Consider the following 21,400-nt stretch of genomic DNA (forward strand, 5'->3'; position numbering starts at 1 on the left):
TCCGCTCCTCTCTCTTCACACTCCATTCGGCGCCAGCGCAACCATCACCTCCATTCTCATCTGCTCTGGGAAAAGCTCTTCCGCTTCCAGAATCACTCATTTGCCATGAAGGACGTAAATACTTCGATCGATTTGAAGAGGGGATGCTATGTTATAGACTCAGGATATAGCATTGACGACGCAACAGCGATGATGTGCAAATCAGCGAAACAATCGCGTACGGTAGACTGGCGACCGTGGCGCGTCTCTCCAGTGGACCTTTGACGGCCACCCTTTCGAAGTCCAGACAGTAACGGGTCTACGTGTAGAGGGAGTAGGGCACAAATCCATGATGAGATCACAGCTTGCCTTGTTGTAACGGGTTTATCAGCAGTGGAGGCTGAATGCTGCGGTCGAGTTTGTCAATTCCCGTGCAAACAACATCAGGATCGTACGTTTCGGGGTTCGTTACTTGGTGAGCAATACCGGCATCTATACTTGGGATTCCGTCCCTTATTCCACTACTATCAGAACACTTGAAGGAAATCCGTCATCTTGCTCGTCTGTATCAGAGGCTCTTTCGCGCAATCGCTTCCTTACCGCGTGTAGTGGACAATCTCGGTTCGATTCCGAGGAGGGTCATTACTTTGGACGTGCGGACTACATTATTCTGTTCTCGACCATGCCGCTTTATTTTCTTTGGATTATTTTGCTGGCGGGATGCGCTTGCGTTTATGCTTCCATCTAATCTGATCTCACCTTTTACTGGGGCTTTGATGAGTCGAGCGTCTGGAGCAGATACAAGGTGCGTCATCTTTACCTCTGGGAGCAGCGATTATCATAGATAGCATATAGATACCATACACCACACTGGGCCGCACATCATCTAGAAGTGTTCATACATAAGCGCAATAGATTCTTCTCGCCTCATGCATATAGGCAGTTGGCATAGTGAACACAAGCAAAATCTGGAACGGAAAGGTTCTTCACTAGTATCGAGATGACTTTTATTTCGATGTAATGAGGGAGTTGCTGAAGAGGAGTATGGCCGATCCTTTCCGTACTGCGTACTGCGGACTAAACTCCCATGCAAAGTTGGGAGGCACATCCGGTTCGTTCACAGGACAATGCAGACACCATGAACCCGAAGGTCATCGTTGACGATATTGCCCATCGCCACGCTTGGGCTTCGTTTGAAGACCAATCTTACGACCTTATAATGGAGCACACATGCAGGACTTGTATGTCGAAAAGAGGCCGAAAAGGTGTGTAACCATTTTGCTTTCTCGTGGATGTTCAATCTGATAGTCAACAGTAGGTACGACGACATCTAAGAGCACACTTCTCGCTGGGTGTCTGCCGCCCTGCGTCAGTGGAGGATGAAGACCTATGAAAAACAAAGAAGACATCGGACGGAGACATGACCAGTCTTGCGTTTTCTATATGACATCGTCTTCGTATCCATTTTGCGGCAGCGCATTGAATTCGACATAGACGCGGATACCAACTCTATTCGCCCCAAAGGGCTACATCCATATCAAGAGGCCCTTATCCCAAGAAAGCTCCACCCGTGCAATGCCATCCTGTGTATTACAGACTAATAGCTCGTCTACCCAGCAGACGAGGTACGTGAGCATTTCATCAGTCCCATCTCGATGCTAATGAATCGATGTTGCAGATTTTGTCTGAACCTGGAAACCTCAACCACGCCAGAAGCGACGTCAGAGCGCTCTCACCAAAATAATTGATCTGGATATGTGTATGCCAGTTCCAGCGGGATTTGCGATACCCATGGGAGGACGCGCAGACGCAGAATAGCAAGTCAATTTGATTTGTCGTCGCGATCACGTGAGCGGCGCATATCCTTAGCGCGTCGATTCAATGATAATCTATCCGTCTCACGAGTCTGCGTTCGTACGTCTATTCAAGATTTGTTCCCTATAAAACAAGAGAGCACCCGCCATCACACATGCTTCTACTGAATAGCCTTCCAAATAGGCTTGACGTCCTTATCCCTACTCTCCAATATGGCTTTGCGAGGGTAATAGCCTTGATAGCATTTAGCAAGGTTCTTTTCACTGAAATTTCGATGACTGCGGGATTCTTGAGGAGCGGTAGAGATTTCTGTGATCATTCATGCCCTTAGGTAATGGGACTTCAGCGAGGATAATGTCTCCTCATGAAATGGGATTGGCTTCATCCTCGACTTCGCGGCAGATGTTTGCGTTATGGTTCTGAGAAATTTCATACGGGCAAGGAGCCATGACATCAGTAGGGCCATACCATAGCAGCCATCCGCACATCCGCTCCACGGTCCAAATCCAACATCGTAAGTTTAGTTTTTGTTCCTATGGATTTTGTTTCATGTGTTCACCCCAGTAACAGAGAAGAGCGATCAACCAACTTGTAATGCGTATCACGCCCTCCTGGTGCGGATGTGGACATCAAATGATCAATACGACCCTCCACGAAGCATGCATCCGCATTAATTTTATGGAAATGACCAAGCACGCAGCAGCTGGATGATTCATGCTGCTCGCTTCTGAGTAAGCTTCGCCCGAACTACTGTATGTATATGACCTGGGCTGAATAGCATTCAGTGCAGTCCAAGCATGATTACTCCGTTCGACCTTCCAACCAAGGACCGCAATTCCCCAAGGACTATGACTACCTGGCGGACCAGGTACGCGTGTAATTTATATTTGATGGCGCGTCATGAAACTAACTGGGTGATGTTGCAGGTACGCCCTAAACGTCAAAAATCTGCCGTACCGGACTGTCCACGTCGAGCTCCCCGACGTCGAAGCTCTAGCCAAAAAGATTGGCGCTGCCCACACCACGATGAAGTACGATGGTGTATCTCCCTTCTACAGCATCCCAATCATCCAGGATGACTACCGGTGCTGTCGTCTCCGATTCTCCCGCCATAGCGTATCTCGACAAGACCTACCCCTCCTCCGGGCCCGTTCTCATCACCGCCAGGACAAAGACCCTCCAGCTTGCCTTCTTAAGCGCAGTAATCGATTCTTTCGCTCCCTTCCGGCCATTCTATGCTGTGGGGATAGTGACAGAGATGAACGAGGCGATAGCGGTGTATTTCTTGAAAACGAGACTAGGTGGGGCTGCTAAGGCTGAAATTACGAACGGCGAAGAGCGAGAGAAGCTGTGGGGAAAAGCGAAAGAGAACCTTGGGAAGATGAGCCGGTGGTTCGAGGGTGACTTTATTATGGGGAGCGAACCGTGTTTTGCGACTACGGCGATTTGCGCGTACTCGTTGTTCATGAGGAGGATGGTTGGGGAGGAGAGTGAGGAGTGGAAAGATATCATAGGTGGGGAAGGTATCTGGATGGTTTCGAACTATATGAGAAGCTGTTGTAGGAAAGGGCGTCGAAAGAGAAAAACGAGATCCGGCAAAGGCCGACGCCGCTACTCCCTCACTTCAACTTGCACCATCGACCTTGTGCCGGTACCAACACCAACACCATTGACGCTCTACCTACAAAGTTGGCTCTACTCGCCCTTTCACACGTTCGCTCCCAAGTCTGCCTGGCCGTAGATAATTGATAATCTATCTGCTACATAATGCATCTCGTGAGTTTGCTTTTGTTCCTATTGACTTTGAACGATCAGGAACTCATTGCGCCTGGCCGTATCTTTGCTGGTCGACAGTCATAGCTTTCTCTGCGAGTCGAAGATGTGGGGAAATTTCTGTTTGCCACCTTACGCTCTGCAGGACGAATCTCACGAACGATGAAGATTAGTACAAGTTACTAAATACATCATGCTACCCTAAGGCCATCGCCGATGATAATATCACCCATTGCCACGCTTGGATTTCGCTCGATACTGTAGCGCGACCAATCTTACAGCCTTGTAATGGCGCATACATGCAGGGCTTGGATGTTGGAAAGAAAAGTAGCGAGTGCGTAACCGATTTCTCTCTCGCAGAGTGGAAATCTCATGCTCAAAACTGGCTTCTAGGAGGTACCAAGGTCTCCAAGAGCACACTTCCAGCTACTTCACTCCGCCCGTCAGAGATGACGATAAAGAGGACAGCCAGCAGGGATGTGACTAGTCTTCCGTCGCCGCAATGTGGTACACGACGCGGTATTTCCGCCTCGCATCACGCCCTTCTCGATGTGATTAGACACAGATGTGGATACCTATACCAGGTTCCACAAAGTGCTGTGGCCGTATCAAGATCAGGGCCATTATCTCGAAGACCAAAGATCACCAAGCAAGCGCATTCTCCTCCGGACCCATACTCATACCAACCGTGACGATGACCCTCCCACCTTGCCTTGTCCAACGCAACAACTGAAATATTTGCTTCCCCCGCTGCGACTAACTGAACGATATGACAACAGCTTACACGAGCAAGAAGGTTTGGGTAATGGTCAAAGACAATCTCGGGAAAATGGGCAAGTGGTTCGAAAGAAGTGAAGATGACTTTGTCATGGGGAGGGAACCTTGCTTCGCCGACATGGTCATTTTCATGTTTTATACCCCACGAAGAGAATGCTCTGTGAATGCATAGGCCGTAATCACTAACTGGTAAGTTGTGCATCGCTTGCATTTTTTTCTGGGCTCAGATCTTCGCAGGATCAGCACACGATCAACACGTGATGCGATTGCCTGTAGTCTTCAGGCAGATCTCCCCCATCTTCCCTTTTTCGACCGCTAGCCGACGGTTGTAGGCTTCTATGGGCACTTGGAAGAGGAAGATGCAACACTAAATAAGTGTGTTACCTTTCCTTTTGCAGAGTGTCGAATCTCATGGATAATACGGGCGGTACGCTGACACCGTTTGGGCAAGTAAATCACCCTACCTTGAAGGACTGCACCGAAACACTAGCTACGACACTCAGGCTCCGCTCAATACTGTTGGTCTATTCTACTTCCATCATCAACATTGTACATAGAGTTGTCTCTCATTGGCGCCACTGCATCCTTTCCTGCGTCTGGATTATCTGTCTAATATCGTAAGTTTGGCTTGGTCCTATGTCAATAGAATTTGCTTCACGTGTTTGCCCCAGTAAACTGGAAGAGTCCGAAGGGAGCAGCCATATTGTGATGTATATCGTCTGGACAACGAAATCCCGCTGGTTTCTCATCCGCGGTCGTGGATATCAATAAGAGCGGCCACCGAAGCATACACCCGCGTTAACTTCATGGAAATGACAAAGACCGCAGTTACTGGATGATTCATGCCAGCTACTTAGTAAGCCTTGCCTGAAATGTTGTATATATATAATCTAAGCTGAATAGCATTCCTTGCAGTTGTGGTGAACTCACAACATGATTACTCTGTACGACCTTCCGACTAAGGCAGCCGATTCTCCGGGGACTATGATGACCTGGCGGACCAGGTATGTGTGTATCTTCAAGGCGCGCGCCAAAGCTAACCAGGCGATGTTGCAGGTATGCTCTAAATCTCAAAAGTCTGCCCTACCGCACTGTCTACGTCGAGCTCCCCGACGTCGAGGCTCTAGCCAAAAAGATCGGTGCCGCCCCCACCAGGACGAAGCCGGATGGTGTATCTCCCTTCTACACGATCCCAATCGTCCAAGATGACTCTACTGGGGCCGTCGTCTCCGACTCTCCCGCTATAGCGGCTTATCTCGACAAGACCTACCCCTCCTCCGGGCCCGTTCTCATCCCCACTGGGACGATGACTCTCCAACTCGCTTTCTCCAGTGCAGTCGCCGATGCGTTCGGTCCCTTCCGGCCATTCTACACTGGGGGGATAGCGACAAAGATGAACGATGCGACGGCGGTGTATTACTTGAAAGCGACACTAGGTGAGGCTGGCAAGGTTGAAATGCCAAAAGGGGAGGAGCGAGAGAAGCTGTTGGTACAAGCGAAGGAGAACCTTGGGAAGATGAACAAATGGTTCGAAGGAAGCGAGGGGGACTTTGTTATGGGGAATGAACCGTGTTTCGCGGACACGGCGATTTGTGCGTTTTTGTTGTTCACAAGGAGGATGGTTGGGGAGGAGAGTGAGGAGTGGAAAGACGTCGTTAGTTGGAATGATGGCAGGTGGGGAAGGTACCTAGAGAACTTCAAGCCATATGAGAAACTGTCGTAGAAAGGATCTTCGAATACCCACTCGATTTTCCGCCGATTCTTTCAAAGGCAGCCGTCGAGCGACATTTTCTTTATGAGGAAATTCCGCCGTTGTTGGGAAAGATCGCTTTCCGTTCGTGTTTGGCGGGTCTGTGTTTTATTGCTGTGTTCAAGTTCTTTGTACTCTCTCTGCGTTATTTCTCTTGACCACATTATGAACAACAAAATATATCGGAGCGGTATATTTATCACGGCTTTTGGTGTAGCTGTTTCATCGTGTACATTGTAGCGAGTGACCTCAGTTCGAATCTGTGAATGTCCATTCCTGAAGCAACTTCATCTTTCCTTTTTATGTAAAGAACTAAGAAGATTAGATCCAGATTCACCAGGAGGCCATTGTTGGACCTCGAATAATCATTTGGTTCAGATGCAGGCACTCTTAAAGACAAGCCTGACGCGATATTTTCCTTGTCGTCGAGTCTCGCCTGTCCAGCTTCGCTCTGTTGTACTGCTTGCGACCATTCAATTACCACACACTCCTCCATCGTGCCCAGCTGTTCTCTCTATGGCGACACTTTTCCGTTATGTATCAGAGTACTTACTGGCCTGCATACATCCCTCGTTCCTCTACGTGGCTGATTGGTAAGATCATTTCGTGGAGATAATGGGCTGGGCGCGCGCCTGTATCATAAGTATCCTTTGGTGTAGTCATTTCTTTACCGGACGACCTCAATTCGGATCTAGGAAGATCTACTTACGTATACATTCCAGTTCTTACTTTGCACACGCAGTGCATAAACACAGAAACTCGAAGAGGGTACGGGTCTAATCTGGCTCAGGATTAAAACGAAAGAGCGGTGTAGGTAGTGAAGAGAACGGAGGCTACCACAACAATGACGAGGGAGAATAAGGACATGTACAGTCGGTCCATAGCTGAGGGGCGAATCCAGGGCATAGTAACGCATGTGCCTTCCAGCTTGCACTTGAGAGAGCATATTCGGAGTCGTACGAACTATGGATTCCTACACGAATGTTAGCTCCATTCGTGAGGATGCTATACCTACTCGCGGGGAGAGATAGGCAGTGTGCCTCACAGATGGACTTACTCAACATTTGCTCTTTGGGTCCAGCACATCGCACGGGGGCTATGAGCGCAGATATCGAGACCGATGAGATATGAAATCCTGGGAGAGGTGGAGTTGGATCTTAGGCTAATCCATATGTACAGAGCTTGGTTCCTTTGCGGTGGTATTACAAGTACCTTCGGCGATCGTATTGCGATGGGCCGTCGTCGTCAAGCCTATACAGTGGACTTTACAGCATTCTGCTAAAAGTACTGTCTCGAAGCCTGAAGAAAGCTTAAGAGAAAATGGAGATGGAGATTGCACAATGACGCACGGCGTTTTTTTTTTGAGATTAACGGTAACATTATCGTCCTCCAGCCAACAAATTCACGCTTTATATTCTCGCCAACGCCAAGATGGAATGGTCCAGGAGAAAGAGACGGATGTGCGGGAACCAGAACGGTTTCGTTCGTCAACGAAGTCAGTACGTAGCGGGAAACCATGTTAGCTCCTCAATGTCATCGTGGTCAGGAGGGAAGGAGGAGGAGGGAGGGGACATTGGGCCTCAAACGTATTGGTATTGAGCAGGATGGGATTATTCATGGACGTCGGGAGCAAGGAAGGCCGTGACTATGTGACGCCATACGGACCTTCCTGGTCGTCTCATCTTTTTCTCTTCCTTCCACCACGGCAGCAGAATTCGTCGCTGCGAATCCTTACCGTGTCAAGAACGACCTCAGTAATTCTTACCCATTACGTCCGCTGCCGATGGAAAGGATTTCTCTTGGAGCGTGCACCCGATACCTGCCGATGAGATGATATCTTGTTCATGGTCCTAGGGAGTTTTCAACGGTTGGTGCAGCATCATTATCATTGTAGCGAGAGACTGAACAAAATTCATAGCTACGACCTCTGCTTCACTGTTGCATACTGCTTGCCCAATTCTTCCTCTGCAGACAGACGGATGCATCAGTATATCCTGAACAACTGTTTCAGCGTGGAGGACCGAGCTAGTGGTCAAGGTGGGGAGGAAGTCAGCAATGTCGGAGAGGTTGGATCTGCCTGGTGCTGGTGACGAAGCCGAGGCGGAGGGAACGAATGGTCTGGCATCGTCGTTGTCAACCCCGATGGGCTGACCGACGCCATATTGTTGTATACGGTGTTTGTCAGTTCATCGCGACTGACGCGATGGTGCCAAGTCTTCTCGTCCCTCTTGGCGCGCATGAAGTCCACCCAGTCGTTAGGGTCACTGTAGGTCGTGGTGTATGGTGTGCCAGAGCGGCGTTCGTTCCTCCGACGCCATCCTATCATCATAGTGGGGCTTGCCAAGGAGGGTCAGTAGGTACTATCTTACCCAGACATGATGGACAAGAGTCGGTGCGTCGTCTGGAGTTTCACCAGGGATATACTGATCATCATCCAGGATTGAGAGCGTATGCCGGTGCAAATCGAATGGATGGATAGGCAGCGTGTGGCTCGGTTCAGTATCAATCTGGTTCCTCCAGGCCGTCACCTGTTCGATGACCTCAAATAGTTTTCCTGCTACCAATGAGTTCCTCAGTTTCTGTACCAGTGAATGACGCACTCACCAAAATATCTCCTTCACAAGCAAACGGCATATTATCCCGCTCATTTAGTGGAGTCTCCATGGCCCTATTCCTAAAGGCTACAGTGTTTTCAAACCCAAAGATGCTGAGCTGCGATGTGACGATTAGTAGAAACTCCTTCGTATTCGCGATCGTGGCTCACTAGAATGTACGTCCAGTCCCGGATCTCGGACATTGGCACCTCTGAGTCCTCCATGTTGCGAGATGAGTTCATATTGGAATCTGGCAGGTTGACTTTCGATTCGCGGTCGTTGTACAAATTACAAATCACGAGCCCTGAAGACATGAGCCTTTGTTTTCTTTTCGGACGGCTGGCAAACCACAGCGGGTACATCTTTCTTCTTCCCATATCAAGTGCTCAGGTTGAGCGCTCTCTGTTAGTTTGACGTCAATCATTGTTTGGTGCAAGTATGATAAAATCTTCCTGTGCTCGATTTGCTTCCTTGACGGTCACTTGCCACCGGGATATCTAATACAGATAGGATCGTCCTCCTTCTTGATATTTCTCCAAGTTTCGGTCTTCGTGGTCTTCTCATACTGGTACGCGAACCCTAATTATCAGTTGGTCAAACGAAACTCCGCTACGGACCTAATGTCTAATCCTGTGGCGCAGCATCAACCAATACGTCCGCCACAATGGACCAAGGTACACGTTTAATTTGTTTCTGTTCTTCCGATATGTACCTATATGGTATATGCAGGGTTTCTGGCTTTCATTTGCACGGAGCAAACAAATCTCTCGCGTGTTGAAGTAGCACACCCTCCATGTCACTCTTACCTTACATAATCGTAGCTACCAATACTGGAGATCGAAAGTCAACGCTTACTAGCTTTTGACTTTCGACTCCAGACCTGGCTTTCCCCGCTGCGCTTCGCAACCTGCTCTCAACATCGCGAAGGCATACTCGGTGCGTTACCTTTGGCTCTGCAGGATGAATCTCATGGACGATGCAGGAAAAACGAATTCATGACTCTACATTGTCATGCTTGAGTTTTGCTTGATGTCATAGTGCGGCGATCCTTACGGCGTCGTCCATGCAGGACTTGCGTGTTGGAAGAAAAGGAACCGGTGCGTAACTGTTTTATATCTTCGCAGACCATGAATCTCATTCAAGACTGGCCTTTAGGGTGCGATGATCTCAATGACCTCTCTCCGCCAATCAAAGGGATGAAGACCTTTGAAAAACGAAGAGGAAAAGATGCCTTAGCGGCTAGTAGAGGCGTGGCCATTCTTCCGTTTCCAATCTACTACATCACTTGGTCTCGGGACTTTGACCTTCTGCTGCCTCGGATCCCCTCGATACTATCCGACATGCCAGTGATCGTCGCAAGAAAGTGCTACATACATCACAATATCGAAGCCTTTTTAAAGAACGAAGACCATCATGCAGACCCCACCTGAGTGATGCCTTTACCATTCACGAATAGTTGACGGCATTTCTCTATGGATGTTTCGACCGTTTGGTTGAAGAGCGGGGGGCGGAACCCGGTCCGGAAGACCGACGCGCGTCTTTTGTCATTACTCCCACCGCTCGCTACCAAAAAGTACTCGAAAATCGCCTTGAATGGTTTCGCAGGAGCTGGGCTTTGCTCGGTACTCTCAGGTGTAGCAGCGGTGAATATCTATCGGGCAGAGTAGTATGCGAGTTGGAGGGACCTGCAGATATGTGCGTTCATTTTCTTCTTTTCTCTCTCTCTCTCTCAATCTTATGGCTGCATAGTCCTCGTTCGGACACTACTTCCCGCTTTAACTTCCACTATCGAGCGGTACAAACGCGAACACGATCGACACTCTACCTACAAAGTCGGCTCTACTCCACCCTTTCGCACGTTTGCCTCCAAGTCTACCTGACGATAGATAATCTATCAGCTATCTCGTAAGTTTACTTCTGCTCCTTGGATCTGGTTTCCCCAATAAAACAAAAGTGTAGTCAGCCAACATGTGATGCGTATCATCTGAATAATAAAGGCCCGACTCCGCGGTCTTGGACGGTATGGTCGTGGATGTCAATAGGTTACGAGCGGCCACTGTACATCCGCATTAACTTCGTGGAAATGACAAAGATCATAGCTATTGGATGATTCATATTAAGTATGCCTCGCGCGAACTATAACCCAAGCTGAACTGCATTCATCTTAGAGTCATAGTGAACCCCCAGCATGATTAATCTGTACGACCTTCCGTTCAAAGCCCCAAATTCCCCAGGGACATTAAAAACCTGGCGACCAGGTACGCGTATATTGCACTACACGCGTATCATAAAACTGACCAGGAAATGCGGCAGGTATGCCCTAAACCTCAAAAACCTGCCCTACAAGACCGTCTATGTCGAACTCCCCGACGTCAAAGCTCTAGCCAAAGAGATTGGCGCCCCCACCAGCACGAAGCCTGATGGCGTCTCCCCCTTCTACACGATCTCCATCACCCAAGACGACCCCATCGGTGCCGTAGTTTCTGACTCGGTCGTCGTAATAGCTTATCTCGACAAAGCATACCCTTCCTCCGGGCCCGTTCTCATCCCCGCCGGGACGATGATCCTCTAGCTCGCCTTCTTAAGTGCAGTAGTCGCCGCTTTCGTTCCCCTCCTGCCATTCCGCTTTCCGGTACTGACGACGAAGACGAACGAGGCGACAGCAGTGTATTTACTGAAGACGAGGCTGCATGTGGCTGTCAAGGTTGAGATGCTGAAAAGGCGAGGAGCGAGAGAAGCTGTGGGTAAAAGCGAAGGAGAACCTTGGGAAGATCAGCAAGTGGTTCGAAGGAAGCCAAGGTGACTTTGTTATGGGGGGCGAACCGTGTTTCGCGGACACGGTGATTTGCGTGTATCTGCAGTTCATGAGGAATATGGTTAGGGAGAAGAGCGAGGAGAGTTTCACGCCGTATGAGAAATTGTTGTAGGAAATCACCTCGAATAGCCCAGTCGGTTGCCAGAATAAAGAGGACGTGGCATAATGGACAGGCTACCGTGCAATATGCAAGAGAAGGGAGCGGGGGAGGCTGATGTGATAGCAGTCTTGGAACTGGTGAACAAATGACACAGGTACATTTCTGCTAAAGTCGTGCGTCGCCGTTGATTTTTATCAAGACAGATTAGATTGAATATTATATCGTGTAGGCTTTGGTAAATACTTAAATACTTACTTATAGCCTAAGTCCCTGCCATAGATACTGGTCACTATGTGTTGTTGGAGATAGTCGCTGGAGCGCTGGAAGCCCCAGAAGAGTCATCGTCGTGCAAAAAAGTCGCCGAGGGGGTTAGATAGCGATATCATGGCAGCAGCAACACGAGAATGATGAGGACAGGACAGTAAGAACGGTCTTCCAAGCAGCTACTGGTGGTATAGATGAAGGAATGACACTCCCTGAGGCACTGGATGCCCCAGGGGAAGTTGTTGCCTATCCAAGTAATAAGAATAAGCGCGCTCCTATAGCGCTTAAATCATTCGTCACGTTGACCTAGTACCACCATGCCCCTTCTAGCGTTACCCACAGAACTGCTAGAGAAGATTGTTATTATGGTAAGCCAGAGTCCTGAGCTTTTTACTTCACCTAACTCTTCTTTGTAGACTGATCCTCGTACCAGCAGTCGTCAAGCAATCCGACTGACATGCAGAACTCTCTGCGACGTTGCCACGCCTTTTGTTTTCGAACATTTCTATATAGATTTCGCGAAGATTGAAACACATAAGTCTCGTACAATCCGTTTCCTCAAAGAGCTTTCACAGGGTCGACGATTGGCCAGATTCATCCGATCTCTGTATTTCCTTACATCCAGCGGCACCTACAAGCCTAAATTCAGCGGTATTTGGGGTGCAAAAACATTTTCCCAGAGAGTGGGGAGACTTATTTTGGCAGCCGTGCTGCAGATGCAAGGTTTGCAAGAATTCCAGTGAGTAGTCAATTTCCTCCCGAGTCCCTGGAAATCAATTCAGTGATGCAGTTGGAAGGAGCTCAGAAAAGCAAAGATGTGCTCAGAGATAATGGATCAAATCATTCATTCACTAAGCGATCGTCCTCATCTCCATTTTGTTTCGATATCAGCGTATGGAATCGACGACGACATCCCTTGCGCACCATTCCATGGTTTAACCCGCCTGAAGATTAGCGGACATGGTTCTTTGGATTATGTTCCTGCCATCATCGCAAACAGTCCAAATCTATCCACGCTCGGTGTTATTATCGATCGCTGTGAATCTCCTCCACCGCACTTTCCTGTGCTCTCTCTCTTCAGTGCATTCGCTGAGGGAACACATAGCTCTGTGCGGTCAGTGATGCTTGTAGGCCATTACTTCAGTCTGGAGCCGTCAACTATTCCTGCCCTTATCCCACACTTGCGGAACTTGTCGGAATTCTGCTTGCCACTTGGCTTTATTGTTCCCGATGAGTTCTGGAACGCATTGCTTGACGCAGATGTGCACCTTCCTCGCGTGATATCACCCTATACAGCACTTACTAATTCTTTCCTGCATTATCTTGGAGCTTATCATGGATTGAAGGTGTTACATCTGTCTCTGGGTGCACCCGGAAATGACCAAACCGATACACGATTATTTCTCCGTCGCATCATCCCAGCACACTCGTCGAGTTTAACAAGTATCCTGGTTCAACCTGAATATGCAGGATCCTGGTGTTTCGATATTCCCATGCTCAAAGCTCTATTACTCTGCACCAATCTTGAGCACATTGGAATCAGTGTCGATATGCAGAGGGCTCAAGTGAAACACGACGAAAACGTCATTGTGAGTTTTCCGTTCAACTGCATCCCCTTCATGGACTTGACAAACGGAATATTTACAGACAAAACTGCTGGAGAATGTGCAACATTGGCATTCTCTGAGACGGCTGGAAATTGCGGCGATGTCTACTGATCCCACGGCCCGTTCTCCCAGTACTGCTGATGAAGAAAAATCTCTCAAGAGGGATATTTGTGTTCACATTGTGAATTGTCTAATGAAATTCGGGTGCACAGACCCGACCCCTCAGATGCTCAAGCTGATGATCGATACGGATTTTATACACGATCTTCAGCTTTGCCTATTCGAGCCTAATTCGCAGATCTACAATTTTTTTTCGCCACGCTTCCCGGAGATGTGGAGGGATGATGTGAAAGCTATCCCAATTCTTGACAAGATCGAAGAGGAGGTTATTCGTTTCAGATATGTTTTACCTTGATGAGTAGTGCTACGAGCTATGTCTATGGAATATACACACTGTACAAGACTTATTTTGGGTGCAAAGTCTCAATTTTATTTATATCTAGAGGATGGCAAGATATCCAAGGAATTCTTTCTTGGTAGGAGTGGCTCTTGTGATAAGGTATGTGCTGGATCACGTTGTTAGGAGGAATTCGTGACGGGATTCATTTGTATCCTACTTTATTGTGCAGCCATCAAAGCTTACTTGTGAAATCATACTTAATGCCTCCATCTTAGAAGACACGTATACAAGCTCGCCTGTAGAATGGTGCATTGGCCATCAATTCCAATTGCTGTTCAAAGTACCAGCCATAAAGGTTGGCAAGATCTGGTGAGTCCACTAAGCCCATTCCTAGGCTAGACTTGTGTTCATAGAATTGAGCAGTGTACTACAAAACAGTGCAAGACCAGGTGTTGGTTACCGATGAGGGATTTAAGAAAGATTTGTTCATAACATAAGTCTTCCTCCGTAGGAGCCCCATAATGTTCTTCGTACAAATGTATAATCACGTCGAGACATCTTTGTATTGGAATCTTATATTATTAGAACGCACAGAGCGAAAGCTAAAAGTCAAAGAACAAAACATTGGTTCTAAGAGTGTCACCCAAAAGTCCAGCCTGCATTTTCCATCCAAGTGGACAACATGCTCTGGCACACGAACGGGCATTCACAAGGGTGATCTCCCTCTCACAGTCAAATGAGGCTTGCCGTTCCAAGTGCCAAAAGGTTTTTTTAAAAAAGGAGGGTGCTCCGTCGCACAGAAACGGGATGAAAAATTCTCTGCTGTAACCCTAACCCCAGGCAAACTCAGGGTTGTAGGGGCTTGACATGGACTGCAGATCTACCTTACCTCATAAAAGTCCCAAATCATGCCAGACACCAACTCCGATTCGTCCTCAAACGGCAGCAGATGCAACAAACGAAACAGGGGCGAACGTGGCTGACTTCTGGTCTCAATGGTCGGCTCCGGTGTCCGGTGACTACGTATTGAAGAGAAGGACATGGCTAAGCAGAATTAGAGTTGGCACAGGAGTAGCGAAGCATGACATACCTTCTCGTTGGGTCAAAGCCGTGCAGTGGTAGAGCTGAGAAGAGACCTGGAATGCTGCTCGCCGGACATCATGCGCAAAAGACGCCATTCATCAAATGCCCGCGTCGTCTTAGAGTCTAGATGCAAACGGTGAGATGAAAGACAATTTCAACGTGTCAGGTAACTTACCTGCTATGTGTCCGGAAATGTTTTACTGTCACTTACTTCTTATTGCTGCGAATTGGCTACGAGTATTTGGATACATAGCCTCGGCGTAGGGCAAGGGAAGGCAGACATGGATGAGCGTATCGCAACCTGGGAAATTGATGGCATGGCATCGTCACTCGGCAAAAGGCAATCCGTCGTCCCGAATCAAAACTCGGTGTCCAAGCAGCCTCTGAGTTTCTCCCTCGAAGGCCTCTTCGCAGACTTGCCATCGATCCTGACTGCCCTGAGGTGGCCGGAAGAAGAGGGTGTAAACACAGATCCACTTCTGCTCTCCGGTACTTATGCGCCTAGCTTCTTTCGCCAAGTCCTGACACGTTCCATGCATGAGATGCAAAAGTTTTGCGGCCAGGCAGCGGATTCGCATGAGGATGATGGCCCATAGCGGAGCGTCAAGGAGAACTTGGACGCGATGAAATACAAGTGGTCCGAAGCCATTGAACCGGACGACTCGTGAATCCGTCTGGAGGATGTTATGAGGGGAAAAAAAAACAACAAAGGACAATAGACATTAGACAACGCACCCATAGTTCTTCCCAGCCTCTCCGAACACGAATTAGAGAAAGAAATTGATACGCCTTCGCGCTTGCTGCCCGAGCCAGATGATAGAAAGCAAATCTTCGTATCCAAATAGGTCTCTGACTTTCTTCGCACGTGTAGCAGTTTTGCAAGATATACAGGGACGTACTCTTTCAAAGCCACCTGGTAGGGTACCTAAGATTTGTCCAGAATGCCGATTGCAGAAGGCCCAAGCGAACACGATGCGAGAAAGAGTATTGATCGTCAAGTCCCCGGCGAAAACCAAGCACACATCCAGTCCGTGGTCTGAAAGGCAGGAGCCCAAAGTCCAAGTTGGCTGCGTCAGTCTGCAGAGCTTGGAGGTACTTCCTACTCCGGCCATTTACGCGAGGGGGTTTGGGCCCGCGAGTGTTCAAGAGTCCGGAGGAAAACTTCGACTCTCGTCCGTCCGAGGGCAAATCCAGGGCACATACATAACGCATATGCATTGTACTTGAAAGCACATATACCGAGCGGTACGGCCTGCAAATTTCTGGATAAATGTTGGTTCTGTTTGCAAGGATGCTACATCGACTCACTCATCATCAACGGTGAGCTCATCAGAGCCCGGGGTCCATTAGAGCACGCGTGTACGGTTGATGAGGATGATGGAGGTACTTAGACGCTGTGATTGAGGCCCAGTCGCCCGCCGTGGATTGTTTTGTCAAACGTTGGAAGACCTAGAGAAGCATATCATGATCGGCTGTAAAGAATGACCGGACGAATGACGCACCGGGAAGTCGCCTCATAGGTGGTCTTTCTCGACCTTCGCTCTTTGGATCTGGCACGTCGCACGCGGGTTACGAGCGCATATATCGAGACCGGCGAGATACGAAATCCTAGGAGAAGTGTCATTGCCTCTTAGGTTCCATATGTACCAAGCCTGGTTCCTTCGTGGTGGTATTATGAATACCTTCGGCAACTGTCATGGTGATGGCCCGTCATCGCCGAGTCTATACTGAGCTATCCAGTGAGGAACCATCCACTTTCTGCCAAAAGAATCGTCTCGAGACCTGAAGAAAGCTTGAGTGAGGATTGTGATGGAGGTTATACCACGACACACCGAGTTTTTTGGGACGGATTAACGGTAACATTATCGTGGTCCAGCTTACAAATTTACACTTTGCATTCTCGTCAACGCCAAGATGGAAGGGCCCAGGAGAAAGAGACGGATCCACGGAAACCAGAGTGGTTTCGAGCCAGTATGTAACGAGGAACCATTCTAGCTCTTCAGCGCCGCTGTGGTCTGGAGGGGAGGAACAATGCGCCTCAAAGGTAGTAATGTTGAGCGGGATGGGATTACTCGTGAACGTCGGGAGCAAGGAAGGCCGTGACTGTGACGCCATACGGACCTCCCGAGTCGTCTCACCTTTTTCCCTTCCTTCCACCATGACAACAGAACTCGTCGTTGTCGATCCTTATCATGTCGAGAACGATCTCAGTAATTCTTACCCCAGTGTGCTTGCTACCGATTGGAAGGATTGCTCGTGGAGTGTGCACCCGATACGTACCGATGTAATGAATCTTGCTCATGATCCTAGAGTTGTCAAGGTCGGTGAGACACTATTATCATTGTTGTGAGAAACTGAATGGAAAGCATAGTTACTACCTCTGCTTCACTCTCGGATGCTGCTCTGCCCAATTCTTCCTCTGCAGATAGATGGATGCATCAATATCTGAACCGTCGTTTCAGCATGGAGGACCGAGCCAGCTTCGGTCGTCAAGGTGGAGAGGGATCCTTCAATGTCAGAGAGAGTGGATCTGCCTGGTGCTCGTGATGAAGCTGAGGCAGAGGGTGGGAACGGTTTGGCATCATCGTTGTCAACCCCGATGGGCTGACCGATGCCGTATTGTCGTATATGGATTTGGTTGGTTCATCGCGACCGGCGCGATGGTGCTGAGTCTTCTTGTCCGTCTTGCCACGCATGAAGTCCGCCCAGTCATTGGGCTCGTCGTATGGGTCATGGTGTATGGTGCGCCAGAGCGCCGTTCGTTCCTCCGACGCCTTCCTATCATCGTTGCGCTGCTTGCCACGGGGCAGGTACCATCTCACCCAGACGTTAGGGTCGAGGATCGGCGCATCATCTGGAGCCTCGTCCGGAACATATGGATTATCATTCGAGATCGAGAGTGTATGCCTGTGCACATCGAATGGATGGATAGGCGGCGTGTCGCTCGTTAGGGTATCGATCTCGTTCCTCCAGGCTGTAACTTGTTCGACGACCCCCAAATGGTTATCCTGCTATCAATGAGTTTCCTAGTTTCTGTACCAGTGAATGAGTGCTCACCAAAATCTCTCCTTCACAAGCAAACAGGATCTTATCCCGCTCATTTAGTGGAGTCTCCATGGCCCTTTCCCTAAAAAGCTACAGTGTTTTCAAACCCAAAGGCGCTGAGCTGCGATGTGGCAATCAATAGTTATTCCTCCGTATATGCGGTCGTAGCTCACAAGAATGTACGTCCAGTCCCAGATCTCAGACACTGGCACCTCTGAGTCCTCCATGTTGTGAGATGAGCTCATATTGGAATCTGGCAGGTTGACTTTCAATTCGCGGTCGTTGTACAAATTACAAATCACGAGCCCTGAAGACATGAGCCTTTGTTTTGTTTTCAGACAGCTGGTAAACCACAGCGGGTACGTCTTTCTTTTTCCCATCAAGTGCTTGGATTGAGCGTTCTCTGTTAGTTTGACATCAATCATTGCTTGGTGCAAGTATAATAAATTCTGCCTGTGGTCGATTTACCTCACTTGTCGTTGACTATGACTCGCCACCGGGATACCTAACATAGATAGGGCCGTCCTCCTTTTCAAGATTTTGCTAAGAGTTCGTCTTAATGCTATTCCCTTTTACTGGTCTTCGAACCCCAATTATTGGCTGGTCAAACGAATCCCCATGGCGGACCTAGTCTAATTCTGTGGCGCAGCGTCAATCTCGCTTTACACGTCCACCGCAATGGACCAAGGTACGTGTTCAATTTGTTTTCTTTCTTCCGTTACGTATCTAAACGGTATCCGCGGAAGTCTTGCGAATGTATATCCGGTGCGTTACCTTTCGCTCTGTAGGACGAATCTCACGAACGACGCAGGTGCGACGAACTCCTGATACTACCCGAAAGACATTGCCAACGATACCAACTGTTGTCACACTCGGGCTTCGTTCAATGTCGTATCCTATGGCTTTGTCCTGATGTTGGAAGGAACTCGTTGACACTTACCATCTTTTAGGCCCGCGCTCACCCCCACCGGGTCGATGACCCTCTACGCTGCCTTCTCCAGTTCAGCAATCGAGGTTTTTCCTAACGAATGCAAGGTGAAGATTCTGCCCAATGCGGAGAGCAACGATTCTCATAGATGATATAGATACCATCCTGGCTGCCCGCATATTGTCTCAAAGGACTGCACCACCACTGTTTGCGTTTTTTGGTGTCCTGTTAGCGTAGCGCAACTGGTCACACGTGAGTGCAATGAACTCCTCTCGCCTCATAACAGCGGCAAGAACCCACGTTCAATAGGCACGGGTGCGTCATCATTTCACCCTAACAGTCGACGAACCTCATAGCTAATACAGGCAAGGTGGGGCACCTCAATAGAACGGAAGGATTATTGTTCGATATCGAAGCGAATTTTGTTTCTGTGTGATGAGGACTCCTTTCCTCCTCGCGCGTCCTGGGGGGCTAGGTTCTATATCAAGTTTGGGGGAAATTCCAGTGCATTACGTGACGAGTCTTATGGCCTCAGTACATGATTCGAAGGAAAGCATGCGTACCTTATCTTCCCCCCAGATCGCGAATCTTATTCAAGGCAGGCCTCTGGCACACGACGGTCTCCCACACTTCTCACCTCCAACCAGAGGCGAAGATCTCTGAAAAACAAACAAGAAAAGACGCCTGACCAGTGGGCGGAGGCGTGACTATTCTTTCGTTTCCAGAATGTACTTACATGACTCGGTCTTGGCATTTTGCTGCCTTGTATCTTTCGATATTATTTGACATGGTCGTCGCCAGAAAGTGCTGCATCCATACCAACATCGAGGCCCTTATCTCAACCACCTGAGCTATACCATTTCTTCGTGGTCGCGGAGAAACGTTGTTCCTCGGTAGAAGAATTTCCTGGGGCGGCATATACTGGTACCTGCCTGGAGAAGGAGGGCTGATCTCGCAGCTGATTAATCGAGGTGTCTGTCTGCGTTGCTATGGAGGGCATCGAAGTTATCGCGCAAAGAGACGACGTACCCAGCTCGTCAAAAATCCTTCTCTGATCGCGTCGTTGATGCCCTCCGTTAGCATCTCCGTGTTCAACTTTGAATCAAAACGCGAGTCCAGGTCTTTCGATACTACCATGTAAATTGTCGCCGTTCCTTTCTATTCTCTTCAGACGCGCTTCTATACAGCTTACACGACGTTCCATATTGAGGTCCGAGAGCCCGATTTGTCCTTCATGTTTAACAGGCGCGTCTGTGTACGCTCCAGTAAGACGTATATGCCAAGTACATCAATTTCTTCATATCTATGGGAAATGTAGAGGACATGCAGATGCAGGTGTGTGGTAGAAGAGACACTGACAGAAATAAAAGAAAAAAGGAAATTAATTTGATGTTCTGGCATGACCACGTGAGCGACGCGTACCCTTGACGCGTGGATTCCAGGATAATCTCTCCACTACACGGATGGTTGACTGGTCTACATTCGTACGTCTATTCAAGATGCAAAACAAGATAGTGCACGGCGTCACGCAAGCTTCCACTCAATAGCCTTCCAGTGCAAAAGTCTGAACGGTATGTATTTCAGAAAAGCGGAGCTACTTTCCTCTGCGACGGAATACCTGTGTCCTACATAGCGTGAATTGACAGACTGATTCCCTCAGCGAAGAAACATACCATACCCATGACCATGACTCTTCCAGGACCCGCACCAATCCAGAGTCTGGGCTCTGCTTCGAACCATGATATTGACAGATTTCGTCGAAGATCTTCACATAATGTCCCAGCGTTGAAGAACAGGGTTGACCCAAAAGAAAGGGAGGGTAAGGAGTGGTTGCGCTACGTAGAGAAATTTGGCTTGCGAACACGCAGAACAATGACCATGAAAATATACAGTCTGAGATCACTCCGCGACGCACAGACGGGCTCGTTCTACCACTCGCAATGACAGTCCGCTGGTCGCTGCTCTGATGACTGCGAGAGATTCATTGAGGTATTCTCCTGTAACCATGGTAGTCTGGAAAGGGTCCGTATAGGGGCGAAACATTGACACGGGCACACTGTATCGACACGGTGGAAGAGAAAAGGAGATTCGTCAAAAGCCGACACCGCCCTCGCTTCAGCATCCACCATGGACCTTGTGCCAGTACACTACCAACACAGACACTCTGTGCGTACAGTTGGCTCTACTCGTTGTGATCAGTCTCTACCTGATCACTTCTTCCCCGTTCCGCTCGTGGTCTCATCGCCAGTATCATTGACGAGTCCGTTTGGAAAAAAAAAAAGTCTGTCGGGACGTCCACACCTCTCCACCCTTTCGTGCATTCGCTTCCGAGTTGCCAGGCCATGGTTGTATCTTGTAGGTCCTGTGGATTTGCTTCATGCATTTACCCCAGTGATATCAATACGAGCGTCCATGAACCGTACATCCGCTGGATGACCCATTCCCGCTACTTAGTAAATCTCGCCCGTAC

The 21,400-nt window shown here is 48.8% G+C and overlaps 16 protein-coding genes across 16 annotated transcripts; 10 read left to right on the top strand and 6 right to left on the bottom strand.

The window, feature by feature from the left end:
- Positions 1-1,066: 1,066 nt before the first annotated feature.
- On the top strand, positions 1,067-1,810 carry BT62DRAFT_1011993 (uncharacterized protein; the record flags this gene model as incomplete). Its single annotated transcript, XM_043177851.1, has 6 exons — positions 1,067-1,244; positions 1,298-1,351; positions 1,408-1,566; positions 1,597-1,604; positions 1,658-1,699; positions 1,754-1,810. 6 exons carry the CDS (start codon positions 1,067-1,069, stop codon positions 1,808-1,810), a joined length of 498 nt encoding a protein of 165 aa, XP_043034679.1.
- A 431-nt stretch (positions 1,811-2,241) lies between these two features.
- On the top strand, positions 2,242-2,468 carry BT62DRAFT_1011994 (uncharacterized protein; the record flags this gene model as incomplete). Its single annotated transcript, XM_043177852.1, has 2 exons — positions 2,242-2,308; positions 2,359-2,468. The coding sequence occupies 2 exons, from the start codon at positions 2,242-2,244 to the stop codon at positions 2,466-2,468; spliced, it is 177 nt and encodes a 58-aa protein (XP_043034680.1).
- An 84-nt stretch (positions 2,469-2,552) lies between these two features.
- BT62DRAFT_553315 (uncharacterized protein) lies at positions 2,553-3,740 on the top strand. Its single transcript, XM_043181367.1, has 3 exons — positions 2,553-2,662; positions 2,721-3,570; positions 3,649-3,740. Exon 2 carries the CDS (start codon positions 2,831-2,833, stop codon positions 3,533-3,535), a length of 705 nt encoding a protein of 234 aa, XP_043034681.1. The 5' UTR covers positions 2,553-2,662; positions 2,721-2,830; the 3' UTR covers positions 3,536-3,570; positions 3,649-3,740.
- A 596-nt stretch (positions 3,741-4,336) lies between these two features.
- BT62DRAFT_1011996 (uncharacterized protein) lies at positions 4,337-4,663 on the top strand (the record flags this gene model as incomplete). The annotated part of the gene is made up of 3 exons (XM_043177853.1): positions 4,337-4,465; positions 4,517-4,533; positions 4,582-4,663. The coding sequence occupies 3 exons, from the start codon at positions 4,337-4,339 to the stop codon at positions 4,661-4,663; spliced, it is 228 nt and encodes a 75-aa protein (XP_043034682.1).
- Positions 4,664-5,277: 614 nt separating this feature from the next.
- On the top strand, positions 5,278-6,067 carry BT62DRAFT_909080 (uncharacterized protein; the record flags this gene model as incomplete). Its single annotated transcript, XM_043183734.1, has 2 exons — positions 5,278-5,348; positions 5,401-6,067. The coding sequence occupies 2 exons, from the start codon at positions 5,278-5,280 to the stop codon at positions 6,065-6,067; spliced, it is 738 nt and encodes a 245-aa protein (XP_043034683.1).
- A 113-nt stretch (positions 6,068-6,180) lies between these two features.
- On the bottom strand, positions 6,181-6,759 carry BT62DRAFT_553269 (uncharacterized protein). Its single transcript, XM_043181365.1, has one exon. It carries the CDS (start codon positions 6,588-6,590, stop codon positions 6,294-6,296), a length of 297 nt encoding a protein of 98 aa, XP_043034684.1. The 5' UTR covers positions 6,591-6,759; the 3' UTR covers positions 6,181-6,293.
- Positions 6,760-7,023: 264 nt separating this feature from the next.
- On the bottom strand, positions 7,024-7,739 carry BT62DRAFT_553279 (uncharacterized protein). The gene is made up of 3 exons (XM_043181366.1): positions 7,444-7,739; positions 7,152-7,393; positions 7,024-7,067 (listed from the first exon to the last, which is right to left on the bottom strand). The coding sequence occupies exons 1-2, from the start codon at positions 7,610-7,612 to the stop codon at positions 7,257-7,259; spliced, it is 306 nt and encodes a 101-aa protein (XP_043034685.1). The 5' UTR covers positions 7,613-7,739; the 3' UTR covers positions 7,024-7,067; positions 7,152-7,256.
- A 316-nt stretch (positions 7,740-8,055) lies between these two features.
- On the top strand, positions 8,056-8,738 carry BT62DRAFT_553470 (uncharacterized protein). Its single transcript, XM_043181369.1, has 2 exons — positions 8,056-8,443; positions 8,533-8,738. The coding sequence occupies exons 1-2, from the start codon at positions 8,208-8,210 to the stop codon at positions 8,687-8,689; spliced, it is 393 nt and encodes a 130-aa protein (XP_043034686.1). The 5' UTR covers positions 8,056-8,207; the 3' UTR covers positions 8,690-8,738.
- A 38-nt stretch (positions 8,739-8,776) lies between these two features.
- Positions 8,777-9,573, top strand: BT62DRAFT_553420 (uncharacterized protein). The gene is made up of 3 exons (XM_043181368.1): positions 8,777-9,044; positions 9,098-9,362; positions 9,418-9,573. The coding sequence occupies exons 1-3, from the start codon at positions 8,863-8,865 to the stop codon at positions 9,469-9,471; spliced, it is 501 nt and encodes a 166-aa protein (XP_043034687.1). The 5' UTR covers positions 8,777-8,862; the 3' UTR covers positions 9,472-9,573.
- A 587-nt stretch (positions 9,574-10,160) lies between these two features.
- Positions 10,161-11,260, top strand: BT62DRAFT_997372 (uncharacterized protein; the record flags this gene model as incomplete). The annotated part of the gene is made up of 4 exons (XM_043190648.1): positions 10,161-10,354; positions 10,438-10,593; positions 10,908-10,946; positions 10,990-11,260. 4 exons carry the CDS (start codon positions 10,161-10,163, stop codon positions 11,258-11,260), a joined length of 660 nt encoding a protein of 219 aa, XP_043034688.1.
- A 338-nt stretch (positions 11,261-11,598) lies between these two features.
- On the bottom strand, positions 11,599-11,923 carry BT62DRAFT_937420 (uncharacterized protein; the record flags this gene model as incomplete). Its single annotated transcript, XM_043187318.1, has 2 exons — positions 11,599-11,833; positions 11,859-11,923. Coding segments are annotated over 2 exons (279 nt in total), but the record flags the coding sequence as incomplete, so codon positions are not given.
- Positions 11,924-13,102: 1,179 nt separating this feature from the next.
- BT62DRAFT_855524 (uncharacterized protein) lies at positions 13,103-13,417 on the top strand (the record flags this gene model as incomplete). The annotated part of the gene is made up of 1 exon (XM_043182479.1): positions 13,103-13,417. A coding segment is annotated over one exon (315 nt), but the record flags the coding sequence as incomplete, so codon positions are not given.
- A 1,866-nt stretch (positions 13,418-15,283) lies between these two features.
- BT62DRAFT_1012002 (uncharacterized protein) lies at positions 15,284-17,072 on the bottom strand (the record flags this gene model as incomplete). Its single annotated transcript, XM_043177854.1, has 6 exons — positions 15,284-15,631; positions 15,693-15,810; positions 15,871-16,209; positions 16,460-16,565; positions 16,713-16,739; positions 16,790-17,072. The coding sequence occupies 6 exons, from the start codon at positions 17,070-17,072 to the stop codon at positions 15,284-15,286; spliced, it is 1,221 nt and encodes a 406-aa protein (XP_043034691.1).
- A 374-nt stretch (positions 17,073-17,446) lies between these two features.
- BT62DRAFT_1012004 (uncharacterized protein) lies at positions 17,447-18,074 on the bottom strand (the record flags this gene model as incomplete). The annotated part of the gene is made up of 2 exons (XM_043177855.1): positions 17,447-17,965; positions 18,015-18,074. The coding sequence occupies 2 exons, from the start codon at positions 18,072-18,074 to the stop codon at positions 17,447-17,449; spliced, it is 579 nt and encodes a 192-aa protein (XP_043034692.1).
- A 1,013-nt stretch (positions 18,075-19,087) lies between these two features.
- BT62DRAFT_937431 (uncharacterized protein) lies at positions 19,088-19,691 on the top strand. The gene is made up of 2 exons (XM_043187319.1): positions 19,088-19,245; positions 19,296-19,691. The coding sequence occupies exon 2, from the start codon at positions 19,366-19,368 to the stop codon at positions 19,591-19,593; it is 228 nt and encodes a 75-aa protein (XP_043034693.1). The 5' UTR covers positions 19,088-19,245; positions 19,296-19,365; the 3' UTR covers positions 19,594-19,691.
- Positions 19,692-19,768: 77 nt separating this feature from the next.
- BT62DRAFT_1012006 (uncharacterized protein) lies at positions 19,769-21,274 on the bottom strand (the record flags this gene model as incomplete). The annotated part of the gene is made up of 9 exons (XM_043177856.1): positions 19,769-19,909; positions 19,960-20,088; positions 20,125-20,284; positions 20,353-20,406; positions 20,459-20,548; positions 20,604-20,783; positions 20,846-20,943; positions 20,999-21,112; positions 21,137-21,274. 9 exons carry the CDS (start codon positions 21,272-21,274, stop codon positions 19,769-19,771), a joined length of 1,104 nt encoding a protein of 367 aa, XP_043034694.1.
- Positions 21,275-21,400: the final 126 nt, after the last annotated feature.

The sequence above is a fragment of the Guyanagaster necrorhizus genome (assembly GCF_019112545.1).
Source record: "Guyanagaster necrorhizus MCA 3950 unplaced genomic scaffold BT62scaffold_41, whole genome shotgun sequence".
In the NCBI taxonomy this organism is placed as follows: domain Eukaryota; kingdom Fungi; phylum Basidiomycota; class Agaricomycetes; order Agaricales; family Physalacriaceae; genus Guyanagaster; species Guyanagaster necrorhizus.